We start from the raw sequence: 21,736 nt of genomic DNA on the forward strand, positions 1-21,736 counted from the left end.
GACAGAATAAACCCTCACGCTGATGCACTGTACATACGAGCACACGGACACGATCTAAACTGCTGCTGAGAAAGAAAACCTGCCGACTAAAACATCAAGAGGAATCTGTGTCATCAGATATAGTGTCCAGTAAATGAAAAATAACAAACCCACAACTCTTTTTCATTGTTTTATCCATTTCTAATAACGAGATAAGACTCGTGGGGATCTAGAGTTTAATTCAGGAAGGATAATTACTGACAAAACACGCAACTAATAACCACAAATGATGTCAAGCACTGTAGAATAACAGAAGTACACGCGATAAATGATGAAAAAGGCCACAGAACTGTTTGTCTGTCGGTCTGATTAAAGGTTTAACAACTTCATTCAGGATGACTCACCTGTGCTCGCTCCACTGCCCCCTCTGTCGAAGGTAGATCCCTTATCCCGTCTCTCAGAGTGGCCAGTCTGGCCTCTAGACCCTCCACCGCACTGTGTGCCGCCTGGGTGGCTTCCAGACTAGAACAGGCTGGACAAAGGACAAAGAGAAGATTTGCATATGTTGTGCATATGGTATTACATCAAGGTATTAATGTTTTTGCATTAGGATTTAAGCACTGCATCTGCTACCACAAGGGGGCAGTGAGGAGGTTTGGGATTCCCCCCCCCCCTCTGTGTATGTGTGCAGATGTGTTCCATGCTGTAAGAGGAATGCACATGTTTGACGGCATATTTCTTAAAAGAGCTCCTCACAGTTTTTTTAGATAACGTTATAAGATCAGAGCTGGTGCGCCATCGAACTCTAATGCAGATGATAATCATGCATCTGTGTTTCATTCTCTTATTCTTTTGTTCCCGCTCCCCTCAAACAACGCCTCTCCTCCTCTCTGCTGCTTTTTCTGTTAATTACCAGGTGATTTAACGCTTACATAATCTGCGTATGTTTATATACACAGAGAAGAGCAGAGACGGAGCGGAACTGCCGGGCTGAAGCGGGGGGCGGCGACGGAGAGGCCCCGGCAAGAAGCGAACTGCCCTCAAGCAGAAACAAAAACGGTTTTCCTTGGCTCTCGTCCAAATCCTCGGAGTCATAAAAGCCCGAGGGGCACGGCAAAACAGACGTGCATGCCCACGCACGCACACACACCTTCGGTCAGAAGAGTGTTCCCTTTACACACTGATTTTTTTTTTTTTGGCCAGAAGCAGCGCACGTAAATTCCAGAGGTAAAACGGTGACTGATTTTCAGGCCTGCTCCAGGTCCAAGTCACGTCCTCAGGTAGAGATGGAGCTGACACAGAGGTATGATCTCACGCTCAGCCGCTCACGTACACACTCGCGCATCCGCGAGCTCACCGAGGCCATATAAGGGCATCATCTATTACTTGTGGCTGGCCAAGGATTCATATAAAAGCTGAAGTCAAATTTACACAGCTCATGTAGGAAAGAGCTCCACTGATCTCAGCCATCACTCTGTCAGCCTCCTTATAAACACCAAACGCTTTGAACCGAGAGCAAGGAGAGAGAAATGGACCTTTGTTTTAAGGGGGGCTTAAATCTCGTGTCCTGCAGAATAGGCTGTCTGGTCTCTTTAAAAGCATAGCACCGTTGAACGTGGGCAGAGTTTTTTTTTTAAGGAATTGCTTTAACGATTAACAGAAAACGATGCGTAGGTACCTTCGTTGACTTCTCGTTCTCTGCTCTGAAGCTGCTGCAGTGTGGAAGCATGGTGTGCAGATACCACCACCATGTTGTCTTTCAGAGAGGGCATGGCTCCCAGTGATCCCGCCTCCGCAGACAGATGCTCCAGTCGTGGACTGAAGGAGGCGACCTGAACACGTCGGGTCTAAGGGACACAAGACGAAGAATACAGGGTTAGCATGTTATTAGTTGCTTTAGATGGCCCATAAAGACAAATGTCTTTTATTGATTAAACACAAACTATAACACCCACATCTTCTGTTTCAAAGTGTGGGAAACTACACACAATCCTAGAAAGAGGTCTGGAAGTTACTAGTTGAAGTCATGCTCTATACTGACAGGCTTTCACTCCCTGCTCAGAAGAAATTAGTCTCAAACTGAAAGATCTTAGCTGCACACTTCAGATTCACCAGAAACGTTTTACTCTGAAACCTCCTATTTTTCCATCATGGTTGATTTGATCTATGATTGTTTTTTTAATGGCTTTTCATCTCTGCTGTAAAAGCTGCAGCAGAATGAGGTAAATTTAAGAGGTTTAATAAAAAAAAAAAAAGGGAGAAGAATCAGTCACACAGAGTCAGTGTGACCAAGACAGTAAATCCCACCTGACATTCTCCACTCAGGTTTCTGAGCTCGACATCGCTGCACTTTCCCACCGCGGGGGTCGACTCCAGCCACAGGTCCTGCTCCTCCAGCAACCGGTCCAGGTCTGCGAGCTCCCTCGAAACTGCTCTGAACCGGGTCCGAGTGTGAACGCGCTCGCGGGCCGCCTGCAGCTCCCTGGCGCAGACATCCCACTCAGTCTGGATCAGGTCTACGTCTGCTCTCACCAGGTCCACGCACACAGCTTCTGTAGACAGACAAGTAAATAATTCAGTCTGAAGTTCAAAAACCTTAAAATAGAGGTTGGAAAAATTAAAACGACTATAAACAGATATGATTTTATAAGAGAAGTTGAGTTTAACGGAAAGTTTGGTGTTTACACTTCCTCCAACTACGCATCACTGCCTCCAGAACAGTGTAGGCACATAAAAATCCTGAGTGCCTCTTTATTGCTTTGAGCATTTGAAATGAACAACCCTGCAAGCTCACAGATTTTTTTTGCTGTTCCATCCAAAATCACACAAACTCACACATTTAGATCGCTGGCATTTAAAACTGAATAACAGCAAAGGCTTGCAAATACCAAGCAGCTGCACAGGAGCAGTAAAACCTTACGAGACCCACACTGTTTTAACAGGTACATGGAAGTTTTTTTTGTTTAAGCCAGTAGTCTCAGGCAATAAATATGAGCGGGGATGTTAACACACTTTAGAGGAACATGTTTATGATAATTATTCAGTTAATGGGGGGAATCTGCGCTTTGCTTATTACCTCTCTCTAGCTGCTCCATCAAGCCTCTTCCCTCCTGGATCACTTGACCAACCGTGGCTTCCTTTGCTGCAAGTTCCAACTCCAAAACCTAGAGAGATTGGCGAACACATATTTGCTGTGTGGTCCTGAAAACCTATCCTCTAAATTCAAGTTGTTTCGGGCAGAACCATTTGCAGGTTTACCTTTAGGTTCTCCTGCAGGTCTGGGGTGTCAGGTGAAGTCTCAGGATGAGTTGAGGCCAGCGTTTGAGCTGACGTCTTCCATGTCTTAATCCAGTTCAACAAGTCCGAGAGCTTATTTTCATACCTGCGGGACGAAGAAGACAATGTGTGCTTTGGTACGTGTTTTTTATTCTGACACTTTTACGTCAAGTGGCATGTGGTCTGCTCGTTCTTACGTTCTTCTGACTTCTGCGTCCGTCTCCACCAGCCGTTTCTTTGGGGGAGCAGGTGGGCCAAGCTCCTGATCGGCAACCAAAGCGGCAGCTGCGGCCACAGCAACTGTATCCACGACGACCTGCTCTTCCACCTGAGTCATCCCGGCATCCGTCACCGCTTCCATTACCTGGGCAGTGGGAACGAGACACGAATCAATTATAGCAAGAAATGCCGATTATGACGTCAAAGAACGGGCAAATGCGCGACACACACCTGGAAGGAGTAGTCCTCCAGCTTCTGCACCAGGTTGTCCCATCTGTGGGCCAGCTCCTCCGTGTCCGCCTCGATCTGGGCTCCCGCCTCGGCACTTTGCAGCAGCATAATCACATCCTGCCCTGCGTCAGACAGCTTGTCCAGAGTCCTCTTCTTCTTTTCCATGTCTTCTTTCAAAATCTAAAAATGGCGAATGGCAAACAATCAGACCCTTTAAGACGGAGTATCAAGAGAACCTTAAGTGCTGAAATGACATTTGCTACTTCAGCAACCGCAAATTATATTTCCGAGTACAACAGTGGCTACTGAGAACAGTCCCTCTACTACTTACTGCTAATCGGCGCACGTTGGTGTTCATTTCACTGGAGTCCTTGAAGTTGCTAGTTTGCACTTCACTCAAGGCCTCTTCCTTTTCAGCCAACCACTCTCTAAACAAACTCTGCAGAAGAGGTGAGAAAACCGCTTTAATTTAATATTCAGTGTGAGTTGATTGGGTTAATATATGCGGTTAATTAAAGACTACAAGACTGGCTAGAAGGAGGGAAGAAAAGCACGTATCTCGTACAGGATGTGTTCTGCATGAGGCTATAAATATCCCACCTGGTCCGACAGCAGCTGTTGCCAAACCATGAAGACTTCCTGCAGCTTGTGCCACCTTTCTTCCGTCCAGCGGCACACAGCAGCCCAGCGTTCACCCAGTGACTGGGTGCGAGATAAGGACAGAAATAAATACAAGCAGCCTGCAACTCCCTGATAAGGATGTATTTTTTTATTTTTTTAGACAATTTCAAATTAAACTAATGTCAGCTGCTGCAGAGTTTAAGCTTTTGCAGATAAAGTTCCTGAACATGTTATAACACAGTATAAACATAAGGCAGCAGCAGGCACACAGAATATATTAAAGACCTGACAAAATGATATCAGCAGAACAAATTCAGAGGTCGCCCACTCACTTGTAATTGCTCCTCCAGGGCAGCAGTGGCACTCTCGCCGCTGTTCTCATCCACCACGACCACCATGTGCGTCAGAGAGTTGACCTTCACTTGCTCTGCCTCCAAGTCGTTCTGAAGTTCCTGCGACAGAGACACACACAAAAATCCAGCGTGGTCACATATTACCCATTAACCGAAGCTGGCGGCCGTTCAACTTTACAATGACCACAAGGAGACAGTGCATGACTCACGAAAGGGCAGGATCGAACACGTGACAGAGAAATCACAAGACTGGTCTGTATTAGGTCAGTGCAGTGAGGCTGTGAGAGTTACTTAAATCTGTGTGAATTTATGACAGAAAATGCGCGACTGGGGAAACTTTTAATCACTTTGTGCTGCTCTATCGTCTCTTTGTAGACGTCCATGTCTTTAGCTGCTGGTTCCGTCTCTATCCTCCGGATCCGCTCCTCCGTCTGCGTCAGCCAATCGGAGAGCTGCTGTAACTGCTGCTGCTGGAGATCCATCAGGACTTCGTGGAGCCTGGGGAAGGAGAAAAAGGTAGGACGGAGAGATGGTAAAGAGGTAGCGCAGAAGGAGCGACAACGCTGCATAAACAAGCACGCACTTTAAATCAAGGTCGACAAAAGCTGGAGCGGCTCATCATGTATACAATTTACGAACCGCGCGGCTGAGTGTGTGTGCGCGCGTTTATGTGTGTTTCCAAAGCGTCATAAACCTTGATATCGCGGAGGGTTAGACTTGCTAGGCATTGGAAGGCTCAAGGCTTATCAGGTGTCACCTTTGAGTAACTTGCAGCCTTCACGGGAGAAACTCATAAACATTTGAGCTCTTCAGTGACTCAGACAGAGAGAGAGAGGACTTACAGCGGAAAAAAAATGAACGGCTAATGATTTAACTGCACAATAAACTGTAAAAATATCCTGTTATAAGCATAAGTGACTCTTGATTGCTTCCAGGATAAATTAACAAGTGGCATAAAAGGTGTGTCGATACTATTAAAAGGATGGAAGTAAGCAGGTGTGTATGTATGCAGGGATGTGTTTCTACCTGGCTTGGCGGTCCATGCTGGCCACTCTGAGGTTCTCCCAGCGGGAGTTGAGGAGGCTCATCTGCTCCCGGATTTCATCTTCTTCCTCCTCCGTCAGGTTGCCCTGGGCGATCAGTTGGTTACCTGCTTGCAGCACGTTACCCACGCTGCTCTGATGCGCCGTCAGCTCCATCATAAAGGCCTGAGTAAGTGGTTGAGATACAAAAGGAAAAAAAAAAAATCTCAGACTGGAAAGAAATGCAGCACAATAAACCTCCTGCACATTATTCTAACATGGGGGGGGGGGTAATAAAAAGCTTCTATAATCTAAGGCTCCATGCTAGCAGCTGGCAACCACATGCTAACATCTGGTTGCTTCACTAACACCCTGCAGGACCTCTGGGAATCACCTCTGCAGCCTTGTATTTCCAAGACAGACAAGGCCTCGAGTACAAACTAGAGCGCGAGCTGTCAAAAGAGGAAGGAGCGCATGTTTCCAGAACAAATAAGAGCAAATTGAGGTTGGTTGCTTCTTAACAGATCCGAGTTATTTCATGGCAGGAATGAGAAGGCCGGAGAATTGAGTTAGCTCTCTGGGTGAGTAAGCATTTTCGACCGCTGCACCTCTGAGCGCTTTGTTTTTGATGAGGCTTTGCCGGCAAAACTGGAGTAAGTAGGGGAACAAACAAGGTCGAAAACAAACGGGATTGATTTTTTTTTTCAGACCTCCTGAAAAGCCTGGCCGTTAAAGAGGCTTTCGGATCCTGGAGCGCCCCGTCTCACTACCAGCTTTCTGCTTTGACCTGGATTCCAGGGATTCAACTACAACAAATATTCACATTTCAGCCAAGGGAATCCGGCCAAAGCCGTTTTACACACACATGCACAGACTCAGACCTCGCGACTACCGCCTTGTCGAGCAAGAAAGCAAACTCTGGGCCAGGGCACCGCGGCGTGCTGTGTGCCACTGTTCTCAGCAGAATTCCTGGCATTCCGGTCATGTACTGAGCATGTACTGCTGGCTGTGGGAGGCCTCCGTTTGTGGGATACTGTCTTCAGTCTCAATGGGGAGTGACAGATTTTAGGGGGGAAAAAAAGAAAACTGATGCGCAAGTCAATATAATTTGCGTCATGTTTAACGTTCTATCAGTTTCATGTTTCCTGCTCGACTTAGTTCTGTTTCCACCTCGGTTTAGGTGCTTGCGTGGCATTTAATTGCACGTCCCGTCCTACCTCATGCGTGTGAAACTGGTCTTTGACTTCTTCCACGTCGTCCGACACCTCGTCCTGAATGTGCAGGGCGTCTTCGGCCGACAGCAGCCACGTCAAAACCTCCTCCAGTGTAGTCTGGTAGCTGTCGAGGTCCACTTCCAGCGGGCTGCCCTCCATCTCCCCCTCGGTCTCGGTCAGTGTGCTGGGGGTCTCGGGCCGGGGGCTGCTGCCTGCTTCCTCCGTCTGTACATTCTGAGAAACAAAGTGTTGCAGACACAGTTTATGTATATCTAGTTTTATCAATATAGTATATAGAAAATAAACTTATCAGACAGACGGGTGACTTTTTTTCTCTCATGGCCAAAATAAACACAAAACTGAAATTCTTAAACTCTCAGTTACGAAATATAGTGATGCCCAGAACCTCCATTCGTCCTCTGTACTCTTGAGTTTCCTGTGTGCACATCAGCTGGTGAGTCTTAAAATAGACCCAGACATCTCGGAGGGGGCTGCGCTGCTCTGGAGCAACCAACGCGACCTGCCCCTGCTCAGTTAAGAGAAAGGGGGAAAAAAAAAAAAAAAAAACAACAACTGCAGGCCTATTATGGGATGCTGGGAGGTTCCCCTGGCACGCTAGGCCGGTCGATCCTAATTTTAGGAAATAGCAGAAAGTTTGAAACACTGCGGTAAACAGGTTAAAAGTTGGACGTAAGCTCATAGATTTGGATTTTACAGTCTTATAGGAAAATGTCTTAAAAGAGAAGAGGTTAATTTAACTTCATCCGTTCTTTCTGAAGAGCCCTAAAATAGCAGCTATATCTCAATAAAACGTCAAGTCTATAGAAGGCTACACAGACGTACAGTGTGCTCTGTTAACAACAGCACACAGCTATTCCAGGTTTCCATTTCTGGGGGGAAAAAATAAAAATTGAATGTAGGAAAAAGCTCGACAGAGCTGAGCTGAACAGGGGATAAAATCTCAAGCAGGGCCAGCCGTGCCAACACAAAGATGACGGAAATGCTAATGCAGGGGGCTGGTACAGTAAAAGTCAAACGGACCTTTGTTTTCCAGGATGAAATTACACAGTGGCAATGCCTATGTAACGAACTCAGGAAAGGTCACCTGCTGGAAATATTCACTGACCTTTTGGATATTCTGGAATAACTACTGTAAGCCCTTATGCTGCACCGGGGAGGGCTGGCAGAAGCAAAGCAACAAGGAGGGGAATGAAGACAAGACAGAGTGAGGCAGGGAGGGGAGTGGAGGGAAGCAGGGAGGGAGGGAGAAAACTGCAGCCTTGGTGTATTTATTGACTTGAATGGCTGTAAAATAGCTGCGGTCGGTCTCAACAGAACACTTTATTATCACCAGATGATTTGCTCAACTCAGTTCCTGCATTCATCACTTTTTTTTTTTTTTTGGAGCAGCAGCCGTCGGAGCGTGTAACGCTTTACCGCAGATACACCAGCGTCCCCATAAACAACGATAACATTCAATTAGGTCCCGTGAAGATATCATCAATACTGGAGAAACAAGCGTCTTCTTCAAATAAACACCTAAACAGCGGGACGGAGCGGCATTGTGTGGATGTAAAACTGAAGTGAGGAAACCGTGCACAGTCGTCCCAAAACAAAGAGCCTTTATTGCTCCTCCACTCAGTCTCACTAACAGCAGTATTACGCATCACTTCCTATTGGGGAGAAGAGAGAAGAAAAAAAAAAAAAACGTGCCAGGAAAGTAAACCAATCAGGGCTCTGTTTAAAAAAAGACTTTTCCAGACCTCGTTCCAGAGCGTGTGAAGTATGTGCCCACGGGCAATAAAACCTTAAGAGGTGGTTTGGGGATTTTCTAACTTCTGAATAATAAAAAAAAAAAAAAACTAACTCTAAAATGAGCTGCTCCAGGGCTGCATGTGATTAAACAGCGCAGCAGGCAGGGCGGGAATGAGAAGATAACTAATATGGCGTAAGAGAACGCATAAAATCTAATTAAGCAGATCAAGCTGAGTTTATTCTTTCAGTTTCCCGTGTTTATAAAACATTTGTGATTAGGAAATATGTGCAACAGGCTACAGATGTTTGACCAGTCCTATCAGGATGCACACTTGGGTCACACCCCAACCAGCGCACACGTACGCCCCGGCTTTAGCGCTGAAGTAACCTACCCTGTCGGCTCTCTGCGCACACTCCCATTCTCGCAAATTTATTCCCCCCGCCCCCCGTTTCCTTCCATCCCTTTACAGCTCTGTGTTTCCAGCATGCAGCTCGGTCGGTTGGATAATGTCAGAGGGGTGAGTCATGGCTCTGCTCCCCATTTGCCCGCGCCTGCTGTGCTTTTCATGAGCGGCGCTGGAGAGAATGACAGAGACTGTTTTTTTTTTTTTTTTTCTTTCTTTCCCCAGAGTGGGACTGACTCATTCGATCTGGCAACACACGCAGCAGCAGCAGCAGCAGCAGCAGCACAAATTTTAATTCATAATGCTTGAATTTAGGGAGGTCTTTTTCCCCTTCAAAGTCAATGTTATCAGAAAAAGCAAAGCACACACGGCGAAGGCTGAAGCAGTTGCGAGTTGAATTGCCGCGCCGCCGGCTTTCAGTTGCTTTAAAAGTGGCTCATTCGCTGAAAAAGAGTTTGTTTCATAGGCCGTGAATAAAGATGGTCGACGAGGCTGGCTCCAGTGTATGCCATAAACCCCGCCCCCTTCCATAAATAAAGTGGATTTCTGTCATTTTGCGTACTTCTTATGACGTTGTGACATGTTCGACTATTTTAAGCGGTTATTTGATGCTATGAAAACAGGAAGTGACATCCCAATGACATGCCTCTGTGATTGACAGCTTCTCTCAGGGAAGGAGTCACAGAGTTTCTCGCAGACTTAGTGGATGCTCCAAACTTTAGCTTTACATAACTTAAAACATCTGTTTCAAATGGGAAAAAAAATAAAATGACTGGCTCTGTAGTAAACTGTACTGCCCAACCTATGAGCTGAACGACCGCTGCACATTTGCACAATCAGCAGCGAAGAGCATCAACATCCGAGCAGCCAGACTTCGTCAAAACGACCGAACACTACACTACCAGCCTAAATGCTCGAGCTGCAGTCTGTGTCCATCTGCACTGGCACTGCAAGAACTGTCAGCTGCTAGAAGCAACATGTCTCTACTGAAATAAAAGCGCCATCGGGGATTAAGGAGATTGAATCACTCATCTGATTGTTAGGGCTGTAACAGCATATGTATTCTATAGTGTCCATATAAATACCTCGCACTCAGGTTAGCCCAGCTCACACGGCCACCATCAAGTCTTTCTCTGCAGACTCAGGGAAAGCCGACGGGATAATGAACGGTATAACGGTCTTTATCTCTGCACACACTCTCATACTCGGTCTTAACAAGCACAGAGGGCTTGAGTCGGCGATAACGTGTGTCGCATAGTTTTGTAATCAAGTCAGAGCGACGCCGACTTTGTGTTTCTTTTGGATTGCTTGCCGATGAATGGAAAACATTTTACCGCAAAAGGAGTTACAGTTAATAAAGAGCCGAAAGAGATGTGCATACCTGGGTTTATAAAAAAAAATAACATTATTTTGATTCTAGTCAGACATTCCTGAAGTTTTGAACCGCTGTCTACCTGCTGTGGATTTCTGAACATCTGTGCATAAAAGAACACCTTGAAGTGTTTGAGAAACAGATGTAACGCTGCAGCAGTTCAAAAAGCCTTTGAGAAAAGCTACAGCGAATCTTCTTTTGTCCAGTCCACTCTTCCCGAAAATTAAAAGCCTGCTCTGTGACACATTAGAGCATATTTTACCTGGGAGCTGAGGCCTGGACCCGAGTTCTCAGCTTCCACTTTGTATTTGCGCGGCAAGGTCTCGACTTCTCTGATGGCCTCCATGCTCACATCTTTGGGCAGCACGGCGAAAAGCGACGTCACGTACATGATGATGGACTTCTTGTCTGGCAGCTGCACCGCCACGTCTGAGAGGGAGGGAGGGAGGGAGCAAAAACACGGATTGAGCGCGAGAAGCAAGGGGAGACGGGGTAAAGAGGTGAGAATTGAGTGAGGAGAAAACACGACAGGCAGGAGGCGATTAGACGGGAAGGAAGGCAAGAGGGGAAACGACAAGTCAGGTTGAGACAAGTTGTTGTGATTATGCATTAGGCTTTGATACGGGTCAGGTGTGACTGGCCCTCGGTCACGACATACGAACAAGTGTCTGACTTTAGACGGATCAAGTAAACACAGCCAGCTTCTTACGGATCTGCAGCCAAAGACAGCACGAAGGTATGCGCTCTATTGTGATTCATCCAACTGCTGGCAGGACATGAAGGCAGGCTTCGTAAACTTTTAATACGTGGGAATTTCGTCGATATCCAAGTCTTTTTTCCGCTACTATAAAAGGCAGCTGATAGGTGCTTTCTGTTCTGTACATATTCATAAAAAATACTCCCACAATTAAAAGACTGTCTAGCCACATGTCTCCAGGTTAAAAGTGGCGGCTTAGAATATCAGTACCTTCAGGATCCAGTAGCCTCTCAATAGCTAGCTGGTCTTTGGCTACGGCGAAGGCGTGGTCTAGTCTCTCCACAGGGCTCAGCCTGACCACCTGATCCCAGCTGAACGCATCTGGCCTGAAGACACACACAGAACAACAACGGTTAAGAGATACAGTATGAGATCATTCATAAATCACACACATCTGCATAAATACAGGCATTTCTCCAAGTTTCATGTCCATTAGAAGTAAATAAGTAGTAAATCCAAAAACAAAGACATAAAATTGATTGTGGTAGTTGTGTTTTGTGCCATAAATGTGATCTATTAGGAGACTGAAGTATCTAGAAAGAATCTTTTTAAGTCAATAAATTACTTTTCTGAGCTCATAAATGTTTAAAACGTGTTTATACGCCCGGTTTACAGACAAGAGCAGTGCAGGGGTCGACTCGTGCTGAAGCTAGCAGGGTGTGGAATGTGTGTGTTCAGTGATCCACCTAAACCCCGGGCCCAGGTCTAAACCAACACTGGCCTTTCACACAGCTCACAGGCCTGTGTGTGTGTGTGTGTGTGAGTGTGTGTGTCATTTGTAAGGACAACCAGTTACAGAAAGGGGGGGAAAAACACCTCTGACACATCTCTCCCGCTCTTCCTTTCACACACACCAGCGCTGGAGCGCACACACCGAGCGTGAGCAAACAGTGACATGGCAGGGGTAAACAGAACAAGTCAGGCAGTGTACACGCACCCAGCAGGCGCTGACCTGACAACCTGACCTTCCGCCACTTACACAGCCCGCTGGGTACCCCTCACAACCTCTCCCTCTCTTACATGCCACACACACACACATATATAGAAAGGTTCCTACACATGTGCCATTTCTAAATTCCACGCCCCTGGTTTCTTGACAGTGTTTGAAGGTCTTGGTCTGTGTGCAGCATGACTGACATTCAGAGTCAAGGGGCATTTGACGAATATGAGCAAAGCCCAGACAATCACAGGTCCTCACCTGAAGTGGTGTAGGATGCCGTTCAGAGCCAGGCCATCAGCCCAGCTGGTGGTGAAGTTCAGCACATTCACTTCCGGGTATGAGCGTGTGCACTGTCGTACCCAGCTCAGTAAGATCTTTTCGCTGTTGGTCTGCTGCAGGTTGGACATGATGTCCTTCATGATGTCTTTCACCTACACAAAACATGTGGAAAAGGTACACTTGAGTGGGGGTGAATTAACAGGAGTAAAAACATGTGATGCTCATCTTATTACCAAGAAATGATGGATTGTTAGAATCAGCCATAGTTAAATCTTTTCTAGCGACACTATGATGCTAATAGGGGGTTTATACTTCTGTGTTAAGTTGACACAGAGGCTATGGCAACAGTGCAGACTCTAGTGCCGTAGCTGACCTGCACCTCCCCAGAGCGCAAGAGCTGTGATTGGTCCGCTTGGTAATAGCATATTTCTGCTTTAGTATTTCCAGCTGCTTCTCCATCTCCACAATCTTCGAATTGATTGTTTTGGATCAACCAAGAAGGAACACACTGAGGAAAAGGTTAACTGAAGAGGTTCGGAGATGCAAACATTTGTACGACTCGTCTTCAGCGAAATTTCGGCAAAGGTTTCAGTCGCAGTTGTTGAAAGTGAAGCAGGAAGTAGAAACAAAAATGAACCCGACTGGGAAAAAAAGACACAGCGTCTGCTAGCGTTTGGGGGCGCATAAGACTAACTGCCTCGCACTGGCATTAGCTAAATACGCAGGGTTGCAGTGTCTACGTCCCACAGAGGTATAAACTCTGCTTAAGAAGCATCCAATCTGTGTTTTTGCACGTGTAAACGAAGCAGCCGCTGCAGAAATGCTTAAAACTGCAGTTTCTCAATTGGCCACTTGAGGCTGGCTCCAAAAGTGAGTCAATCGCCATACACCTCCACGTTAAAACGCAGAATTTTACAGCAGCAATAAACACATTTTGTTCCCTACGCCTAGTGTCTTAATTTACGACAACTATACAGTGGGTGGATTTGTAAATAAATAATCTATTTTAAAGTTATGCATAATTTAGGGCGTGACAGCTTTGAGTGACGGTAGATGCCATCTAACGCAGTCCTTCTATTCATTGTGGTTATATGAAATAACAGCTCATAGTTCATAATACATAAAGTGACAGGTGTAGCATTAACACAAAGTAAGAAGAGCGCAATGGAAAACTAATACTGTAATACTGGCAGCCCTTAAGCCCTTTCAATAAATTTTCAGCAGGCCGCGCTCACAAAGCACCGATGATAAACATGTTTACGTGCATGCATGCACACATGCATGAACATCAATGCTGAGTTTCCTTCTTCTGAAAGCGGCTGATCCTTCTGGGACATCAGCAAGCAGTGAGTTCATAAAGCAAACATTAATGAGTCCTTGCATGTGTGTGTGTGTGTGTGTGTGTGTGTGTGTGTGTGTGTGTGTGTGTGTGTGCGCAGGGTGTTGGTGGAAAGTGCTCACCTGCCAGTGAAGGATAATGCTCCAGATGAGGCCCAAGGTCAGCTTGTGGTTGCCATCCACTATATCTGTCCCTCCTATGTTTACCAGATCCACCTGGAAGAGAGGGGGGGGCAGCAGACAATGAGACACAGAAAAACTAAAGAGGAGTCTTATTTTGTGAAGCAGTAACTGTCAGCACTTCATAATGGCACTAGAACCTCTTATACTGAGTGATCAATTAATCTGATTTCACATAAAGGTTTCCACAGCTAATGTATGTAGCAGTGCTCCCCAAAACCTGTATACTTTTGATTAATAAAATCAGATTTCAAATAACTACGTCCATGCTTTTATAGATGAATAGCACCCTAATTACATCCTTCTCTGTCACAGAAGGGAGTTGCCGGTTTGTCAGACACTTACCACATGACATGAGGCCGCGTGTGAACTGATTACATATAAATATTTTGGAGAGGATCAAGGCACAGAGCGGAACGTGAGGTCGAGAGATCTCTCTCCATGCAGGGCCCGACCTCTGACCCCAGCTCTAGTCCCAATTAGCCTCATACTGCCGCGCCATCGTCTCAGTCTCCGTCTCGCACCACAAGCGTTGCCTAATTCTAAATTAGCAATACTGTCTCCTGGAGCAAACACACACTGGCATCCGTTCAAAATTCACTGGGATGCTTGCACAATTACAATACATGTAATATGTAATTTAGGCGCAGAGTATACTGAAAGTGTAAATGCTGCTTTATTTTCTATTTTTATTATCTATCTATTCATTTAAAATAAAATTCTATGGCCTTATTTGATTCTCTTTCCACTCAGGACGTGTGGGAACTCATGAGCATGTCCTGCCCCTTATCTACCACTGCTGAGGTCAAGGTAGTATGACCAAATACAAAAAGGAGAAGGGGGGGGTGATATACGGAAGGTAAAGACAAAAATCACAGACAGAAAGCCACAGGAGGACATATCCAGCAAGTGTTACTGGTTTGAATCATGACGGTGCTAACTTTACAGGAAATATACAGCCGGCGAGTTCGTGGGTTTTAACTTCAACAAAACATGAGATAATTTTGTTATGGTTCCCTTTTTCTGATTACTCAATGTGGCCTAAATGAAACTCATGACACAGGGTCAGAAGCGACAGACGCTCCGTGCATCTTTCATTCTCCACCGAACGGCAGCTGATGGTGAAACAAAAGGCAGGTAAATAAAAAAAAATAAAAAACACCAGGTACTCACGTTATTCTGATGCAGGACTTGGAGGACTTTGTTGACGTTGTTGAGGGAGTGCACTCTGGTGGAACCTCGCTCTTTGGTCTGAGGAAGAGGAAACAGAGCAGCGATCAGGTGACGATGCTCACTAGCCAATCGTAAAGCTACCGGAACCCAAAAAATTATTGGCATTTACTCTGGCAGCTCATCTGCGATAAATGCAGCAATTAATAGTTTGTTTCAGGAAAAGGAAACTTTAAAAATATGACATATTCATTGACAAACATTCCTTGAAGGCAGGAAATATCTCCAGGTCAAAGCTACGGAGTACAATGTAGGGATTTCATTGCCACACTAAGAAAAAAAGGCACGCCATCACTCAGCGGAGGGGTTCACACCATACATTCATCACACCCATTACCCTCTCAGCAGTGTCCACGGGCCAACTCACGGAAAGAATGGCAGGTTGAATCGCTGCCAAGTGCAAATCCTTTTAAAGTCTTCACATACCTCCACCAGTCATTAGCACCCAATTATAGAATTAGTAATCTGGTATCAGAGAGGAGAGTATGTGTGTGCGCGTGTACATGTGTGCTGCGGCATATATAGCAGGAGACAGTTGGCACTTAGCACGGCTGCAGGTGACAGAAAGATGATATGTTGCTGAAGAGGTGACGGAGAGACGACACAGGAACGCACTAGCTTCCATTTCTTTTTTCGGCAAGGCATTGAGTGTGTTAAATGTAGAAAAGTATTGAACGCACCATCTAATCTGAAATACTGCAAATAGTGTAGAAAATGCAGGGACGACGAAATGAGGCTCAAATAATATAATAACACCGATTCATCCAGAGTTGATTAAACATGGGGTATATATAACGCATTTGCCAAACATCTGTTTTTGATTTTGTTGTTCCAGTTGTTTAATTTAATTAATCTAATGTTTACCTTACATTTAACACTGGGGTTTACATGAGGTAATGCATGCGCTTGTTCTGACTTGAGTGGATGCAGAAGGCAAATTTCGGCGAGGTGAAAGCCCTGCGCTTGTGTAGTCTGAATGCACGCTTTGCAAAAAAATCTGTGCGCATCTTATTGCTTTTTCAACCCTTACTTGAAATCAACATTTAAAAACATTGACAGAGAAAACATGTTATCTTCATGTAACATTCAAATGAAGACTCATTTGTGGTGAGAATGTATTCTGGGAAGCGTAAACATAAAGTATTGTTAGAACAACATGAGCGAAGCCAGTGAATGATTAAGCTGATAGTAATTTTATATCTAATGTGTAGACAAAATAGAGCACAAACTCACCAGGACAGTGCCAGTGAGACCCTCCAGCAGGTCCAGCAGCTTCCTCCCATCCCTCAGATCAGAGAACATGTCTGTGATGGGCGTCTTCCCCGTCTGATAGTGAGAAAACACCACAGCTGCTACTTTAGATTTCGTCTTAAATATTCAGCGCAGAGTTTTGGCTGCAGTCCTGAAATAATAACCAAAACCTTGCGGTGGCCAGATGAGCATTTAAAGATAAGTTTAACACTGAAAGTCATTGTCAAAGTGTCACTGGGAGGAGATTTACACCATCACAGCGGACTTAAGGGCCGTGTTTAGACAGCTAAGAAAGTGTCAAATATAGAAAAGAAAAGCCTGGCACGCATTAACAACCACCACCACAACCATGGTCGTTCATCAATCTGAAGCCATCCAGAGAACAGAGATGGGGAAACTGAGAGTAAAACTAAGAGCTCAACGGCTTATTGCATCATGTTGGACCGTCTGAGGAAGGCAAATATTTAAACTAGACCAGCGAAATGAACAAATCTAAGATAAATCTCCGAGATTAAGTAAAAACACATAAACACATAAAAGCTGTTAGGACTCTGACAGAAGTGCGTAACGGACTGAGTTGGGCATTAAAACAACATCATGTGTTTGGCAAGACGGCTGCAAGTCTGTCATGCTCTTAGGACGAGACGTTTCAAGTACCAAGGTTACGAGGGAGAGTAGCTCTTCATCAGAAAAACCTAAATAACTTATTTAGTCATAGCACTTTATTAAATTACGAGGCAGAGAAATGTATTTGCACTTTTAAAATATGAGTGTTATTATTATACTCTGATCAGGCACAACATTATGACCACCTTTCTAGTATTGTGTAGGTCTCCCTTGTGCCTCCAAAACAGTTGTGACTTATCCGAGAATGGACATGGGCCTTTGGGTCCTATGGGTTGAGGGGAGGGGCCTCTGTGGATCATCCCACAGATACTTGATCAGTTTGGGATCTAGTGAATTCGGAGGCCAGGTCAACACCTTGTGCTGTTCTTCATGTTTTTTGAGTTGTTCCTAAAGCGTTTTTGTGTGTGTTCCTGTGTCAGGCTGCATCCTCCTGGGGATGGCTGCTGCCATCAAGGAGTGTCATTGCTATGGGGTGGGGGTGGCCTGGTCTGGTGTAAGTGGGTGCTACATGTTTAAGCAAGATCTACATGAATGCCTGGTCCAAAAGTTTCCCAGCAACATATTTCATTGTCACAAGCTGGTCAATGTGATTTACTTCTCCTGTCAGTGGTTTTAATGTTGTGGCTGATTGAAGTACATTATAAGAGAGTGTCTTAATTAATGTAAGCGGTGTTTAACATCCATATTAAGTTAATGGATGTCCCAGATTACCTTGGAGAACTGTGCATTTATCCATTTGGTGAATGTCTTCTTCTGTACTGCGTCATGTTCATCTGAAAGAAAAATAAAAAAAACGAGTGGTTTGTTAGGAGGGTGAACAGGTGTACCGAAAATAGGACATTGGCAGTAAGTACAAACATTGTTCCGAACACAAAACCCACTGCCCCCATTTTACTTCTACTTTTATTTTTTGCAGAAGCTAATTTCACTTTGGGCCAGATTCACTCTGCACCGACATGGCGGTCAGTGGTAATTGTAGCCGGAGGCGTCGCGGCTTTAAAAGCATCGAGATCAATGTGGCCGGAACATCAGAAAATTACAGGAACCGAATGTAGACAAGAAGGGCCTTTTGAAAATGTGTACAACATGTCTAAAGGTGTATAGTCAGAGGCAAATCCAGAAGTCTCTTTGCACACATTTATGTTCTCCTGATCTCTGAAGCCAGTGGTGCAAATACTTCACATTCTCAACCCACTTGACTCCCTCCCTCCCTGCTCCTCCTTTATTCCCTCCGACATGGCTCTATAATAAGGCCTCATTGTGCGTCAGGCAGAGGGTCAGCTGCTTTGATGTGTCTGGGCGATGGCTGGTTCCTGTAATGGATCGGAGTGGCTCACACAAAGCCTTGGACTGTGAAGTACTTTACAACTATGTCCTGCATTTGTCCAGAATACAGAGGAAAAACTATTCTATTACAATGACGACTCATTATTATTTATATTAGCTTAAATGTTTTACGAATCATAACAGAAGATCGTATTTAGTGGCACATTGCCCGAGTGAGATGGCTTTGAGAACACTTGGACTCTGGCGTCTGAAACAGCAAAACCTCTATGACCCTCAACCTCAAAAAACAAAGAGACATCTGCACCAGTATTTGGACTACTGCAGTGAGTTTTGTCTAACTCATGCTTGGTGTGTTCAGTGCCTCTGAGTTGACACTGGACGCTTATCTGTTTCAGACGAGAACTCGGCGAACACTCAAAGAGCAGCTGCCTCGCGCATCTGCAAGCGGTAAGCAGTTTTTAGGTACACTAGTGCAAACAAATGCACTCTGATCCAAGAGTCCTGCGCAAAATCCTCGCTTCACGAGGGCCCGTGGCATTCGGCGTTTGTTTAAAGTAACTCAGAGAGTTGTTGATGCGCTGTCCTTCTGGAGGTCGTGTTGCATCGACGCGTGTTTCTGTTACTTCGACAGGCTTTGTCGGGCTAAATAAAGCCCTCCCTCGAAACGATCGCACAGTTGACTTACCACCTGTCTTACGCTGCTTCAACATAAACAGAACATTACAACCAACGGGCAGGACTGTTGTGTGAGAAAGAGTGTACCTAATGAAATGGCTAGAGAGTGTAGTAAAGGACACCTTCCCTTATTCGGTCTTCAGTGGCAAGTTGTCCAAAAGATTAAATGGCTAGTACTACAGAAAAAAAGCAACGTCTGAATCAGCCATAAAATACAGATGAATAAACACCGATCAGGCATAACATTATGACCACCTTCCTAATATTGTGTAGGTCTCCCTTGTGCCTCCAAAACAGTTGTGACTCATCAGAGAATGGACATGGGTCTTCTGAGGGTGTCCTGTGGTGTCTGGCAACACAATGTTGTGAGTGTAGGGCCTTTAGGTCCTATGGGCTGAGGGGAGGGGCCTCTGTAAATCATCCCACAGACACTTGATCAGTTTGGGGTCTAGTGAATTTGTAGGCCAGGTCAACACCTTGTGATGTTCTTCATGTTTTCTCAGTTGTTCCTAAAGTTGCCATTGCTATGGGGTGGGGGGTGCCTGGTCTGGTCTGGTCTGGTCTAGGTGGGTGGTACATGTCTAAGTAACATCCACGTGAATGAATGCCAGGTCCAAAAGTTTCCAGCAGGACATTGTATTGCCACAATATGGTCAACGTTATTTACTTCTCCTGTCACGATGTTGTGGCTGATGGGTGTATATACTGTATAAAAAGGATAAACAGTGGCGGAGGATTACATTTCAGTCCATCAAGCGACGGCAGACGCGTCACTCAACAGGCAGGCGAATGCAGAACGGCGGCATCAACACTATACCTCACACACAGCAGTCTGTAGCTTAGTTTCTTTCCTGTAACCTCATAAATAACTTGTTCATTAAGTTGAGCCCGTCCGTCTGTGAATGGTGCACCCGAGGCGATGCGTCCCAAAAAAAAAAAATGCATTCACATCTGCTTCTAAGCACCGTGACTGAAACTACGGGTGGAGAAGTGGTCAAAAGTGAAATGTGTGTACGAGCGTTAAACTGCCACCGTCATTCAAGTGGCGGCTGTGTAAAGCACCGTGAACTGAACAAAAGGTCACAGGTTATGATCACCAACCCCAGCGGTCGTCGGCTTCTTTGTTCGGGCCGCGTAGAGTGTACGTCGTGTGTGTGTGTGTGTAGCCGCTGGCTGGGTGAGGAGGGGCATAAAAACAAGAATGTACTGCAAGGGGAGGCCAGAGGTAGGGGTGAGGAAGGTGAAGAGGTGAGGGGATTGGATAAATGGTGGCAGAGAAGGGGGGGGCTGAGGGGGCATATCACCTTTTATATATTGAGTGTGGATGGCCCTTGAAGACTCTCTGAAGACAGACGGAGGGCCAGACACAGCTGATTGTTCATTTAATCCTGACCTCAGATACTTGGGGTTAACATTTTTATTTTTAAGCTGTTCCAGTCACAGCGGAAAATGCAGAAGTGAGGAAGACTGGGAGCACGACTGAGAAAGGGGAGGTGTCGTAACAGGGTCCCGAGAAACTGAAAGCAATCAATTACAGTAGGTAACTCAAGGGAGGGGGGGGGACATGTTCTGACAAGGAGAAGACAGAAAAACATGCAGACCACAAAACAAAAAAAAAAAAAAAAAGGGGGAAAATATTGACACAGGCAACCAGATGGGGAGAAAAATGCTGGCAAGGATATTTAAAAAAACAACGTAATGAGGAGAAGGAGGTGCAGAGCAGGTACAGCACAGGTATGCTTTCAACACAATATCAAATGTCCTTTGTTATAAAAAGCCCCCTGTGGAGCCCCCTGTCCTTACAACTTTAACGGCGCCCTGTGGAGGGCCTCCGAGGCCCCTGAGGAGAGGGTCCCCCGTGGGGCTCCACCGCTCTCCTGGGCTCGCTACCTTAGCGTCCAGACAGAACAATACACTGATTCATGCGATCTGTCTGCTGCTCCTACTCACCACAGCACAGGAATGTCTTACTGCAGGACAGATCAAAGAGGCGGCGGGGCTGTGTGTGAAAGTGTGTTTGTATGAGCAAGGAAAAGGAGTCAGTACAACATTACTCCACACCACTCTTAATACAATGTGAACACGCCATTAAAAGTGGCCATTTTTGTCCCTATTTACAACTACTTACAGGTACCTCAGAAGTCAAATCAGCCACTAATTAACAAAGAGGCTTCAATTTTGACAAAAAAACAAATTAATTTAGTAAAGCAAATGTTCTTGGTGCACCCTCAGGCAGAGCAAGCAGAAGAGATATAACTGAAGAATGTATTTAAATAGTTAAACCCAAAACCATTTTCAGCCTCACTGGGAAGAAATGGTAAAAAACAGACACCTGCTGCCATTTATAGACAATACATGAGAATTATTGATATAACGAACCAATTACATGAGTACAAGATCGTAAAAAATATAAAATAATAGGTTACAACCCAAAATAAAATACTACCATCAATCAGTGCAATTATAAAAGCTGTTCCTATCTTTTTAAAAACCTGCATTTACACCTTGCAGCTGCAGACGTTGCATGCATGACGCCAACGGAGCAATCTCCACGTCTAGCTTTAGCTTTCCTTCAGTCCGTCAGGTGTTTTCAATCTAGAAAGGATTTACGTTGGGGCAGTTATATTGTGCAATGAGTTAACCTGAGATCATTACCTGTTATTAGTATTAATGTTTGTTTTAAAACTACTCTCAAGTTAGATTTAATAAATAACTAAATCACCTCC

At 45.3% G+C, this 21,736-nt stretch overlaps 1 protein-coding gene across 4 annotated transcripts in view; it reads right to left on the bottom strand.

The window, feature by feature from the left end:
* The window catches only part of utrn (utrophin), a 178,538-nt gene that overhangs the window by 142,333 nt on the left and 14,469 nt on the right, over positions 1–21,736 (bottom strand). For 3 of the 4 annotated variants that reach the window (XM_084560255.1, XM_084560254.1, XM_084560252.1), the window contains exons 3-22: positions 17,760–17,821; positions 16,404–16,496; positions 15,114–15,191; positions 13,884–13,976; positions 12,402–12,574; positions 11,414–11,529; positions 10,709–10,875; positions 6,919–7,149; positions 5,706–5,887; positions 5,027–5,177; positions 4,659–4,778; positions 4,306–4,407; positions 4,037–4,144; positions 3,706–3,885; positions 3,453–3,619; positions 3,238–3,361; positions 3,056–3,143; positions 2,287–2,531; positions 1,658–1,826; positions 384–511 (exon numbers count right to left, since the gene is read on the bottom strand). In XM_084560255.1, the coding sequence (XP_084416381.1) occupies positions 384–511; positions 1,658–1,826; positions 2,287–2,531; positions 3,056–3,143; positions 3,238–3,361; positions 3,453–3,619; positions 3,706–3,885; positions 4,037–4,144; positions 4,306–4,407; positions 4,659–4,778; positions 5,027–5,177; positions 5,706–5,887; positions 6,919–7,149; positions 10,709–10,875; positions 11,414–11,529; positions 12,402–12,574; positions 13,884–13,976; positions 15,114–15,191; positions 16,404–16,496; positions 17,760–17,821 (2,777 nt within the window). The remainder of the gene's footprint in view (positions 1–383; positions 512–1,657; positions 1,827–2,286; positions 2,532–3,055; positions 3,144–3,237; positions 3,362–3,452; positions 3,620–3,705; positions 3,886–4,036; positions 4,145–4,305; positions 4,408–4,658; positions 4,779–5,026; positions 5,178–5,705; positions 5,888–6,918; positions 7,150–10,708; positions 10,876–11,413; positions 11,530–12,401; positions 12,575–13,883; positions 13,977–15,113; positions 15,192–16,403; positions 16,497–17,759; positions 17,822–21,736) is intronic. The other variant, XM_084560253.1, reaches the window with a different exon arrangement.

Source organism: Chelon labrosus, assembly GCF_963514085.1.
Source record: "Chelon labrosus genome assembly, chromosome: 14".
NCBI classification, from domain to species: Eukaryota; Metazoa; Chordata; class Actinopteri; order Mugiliformes; family Mugilidae; genus Chelon; species Chelon labrosus.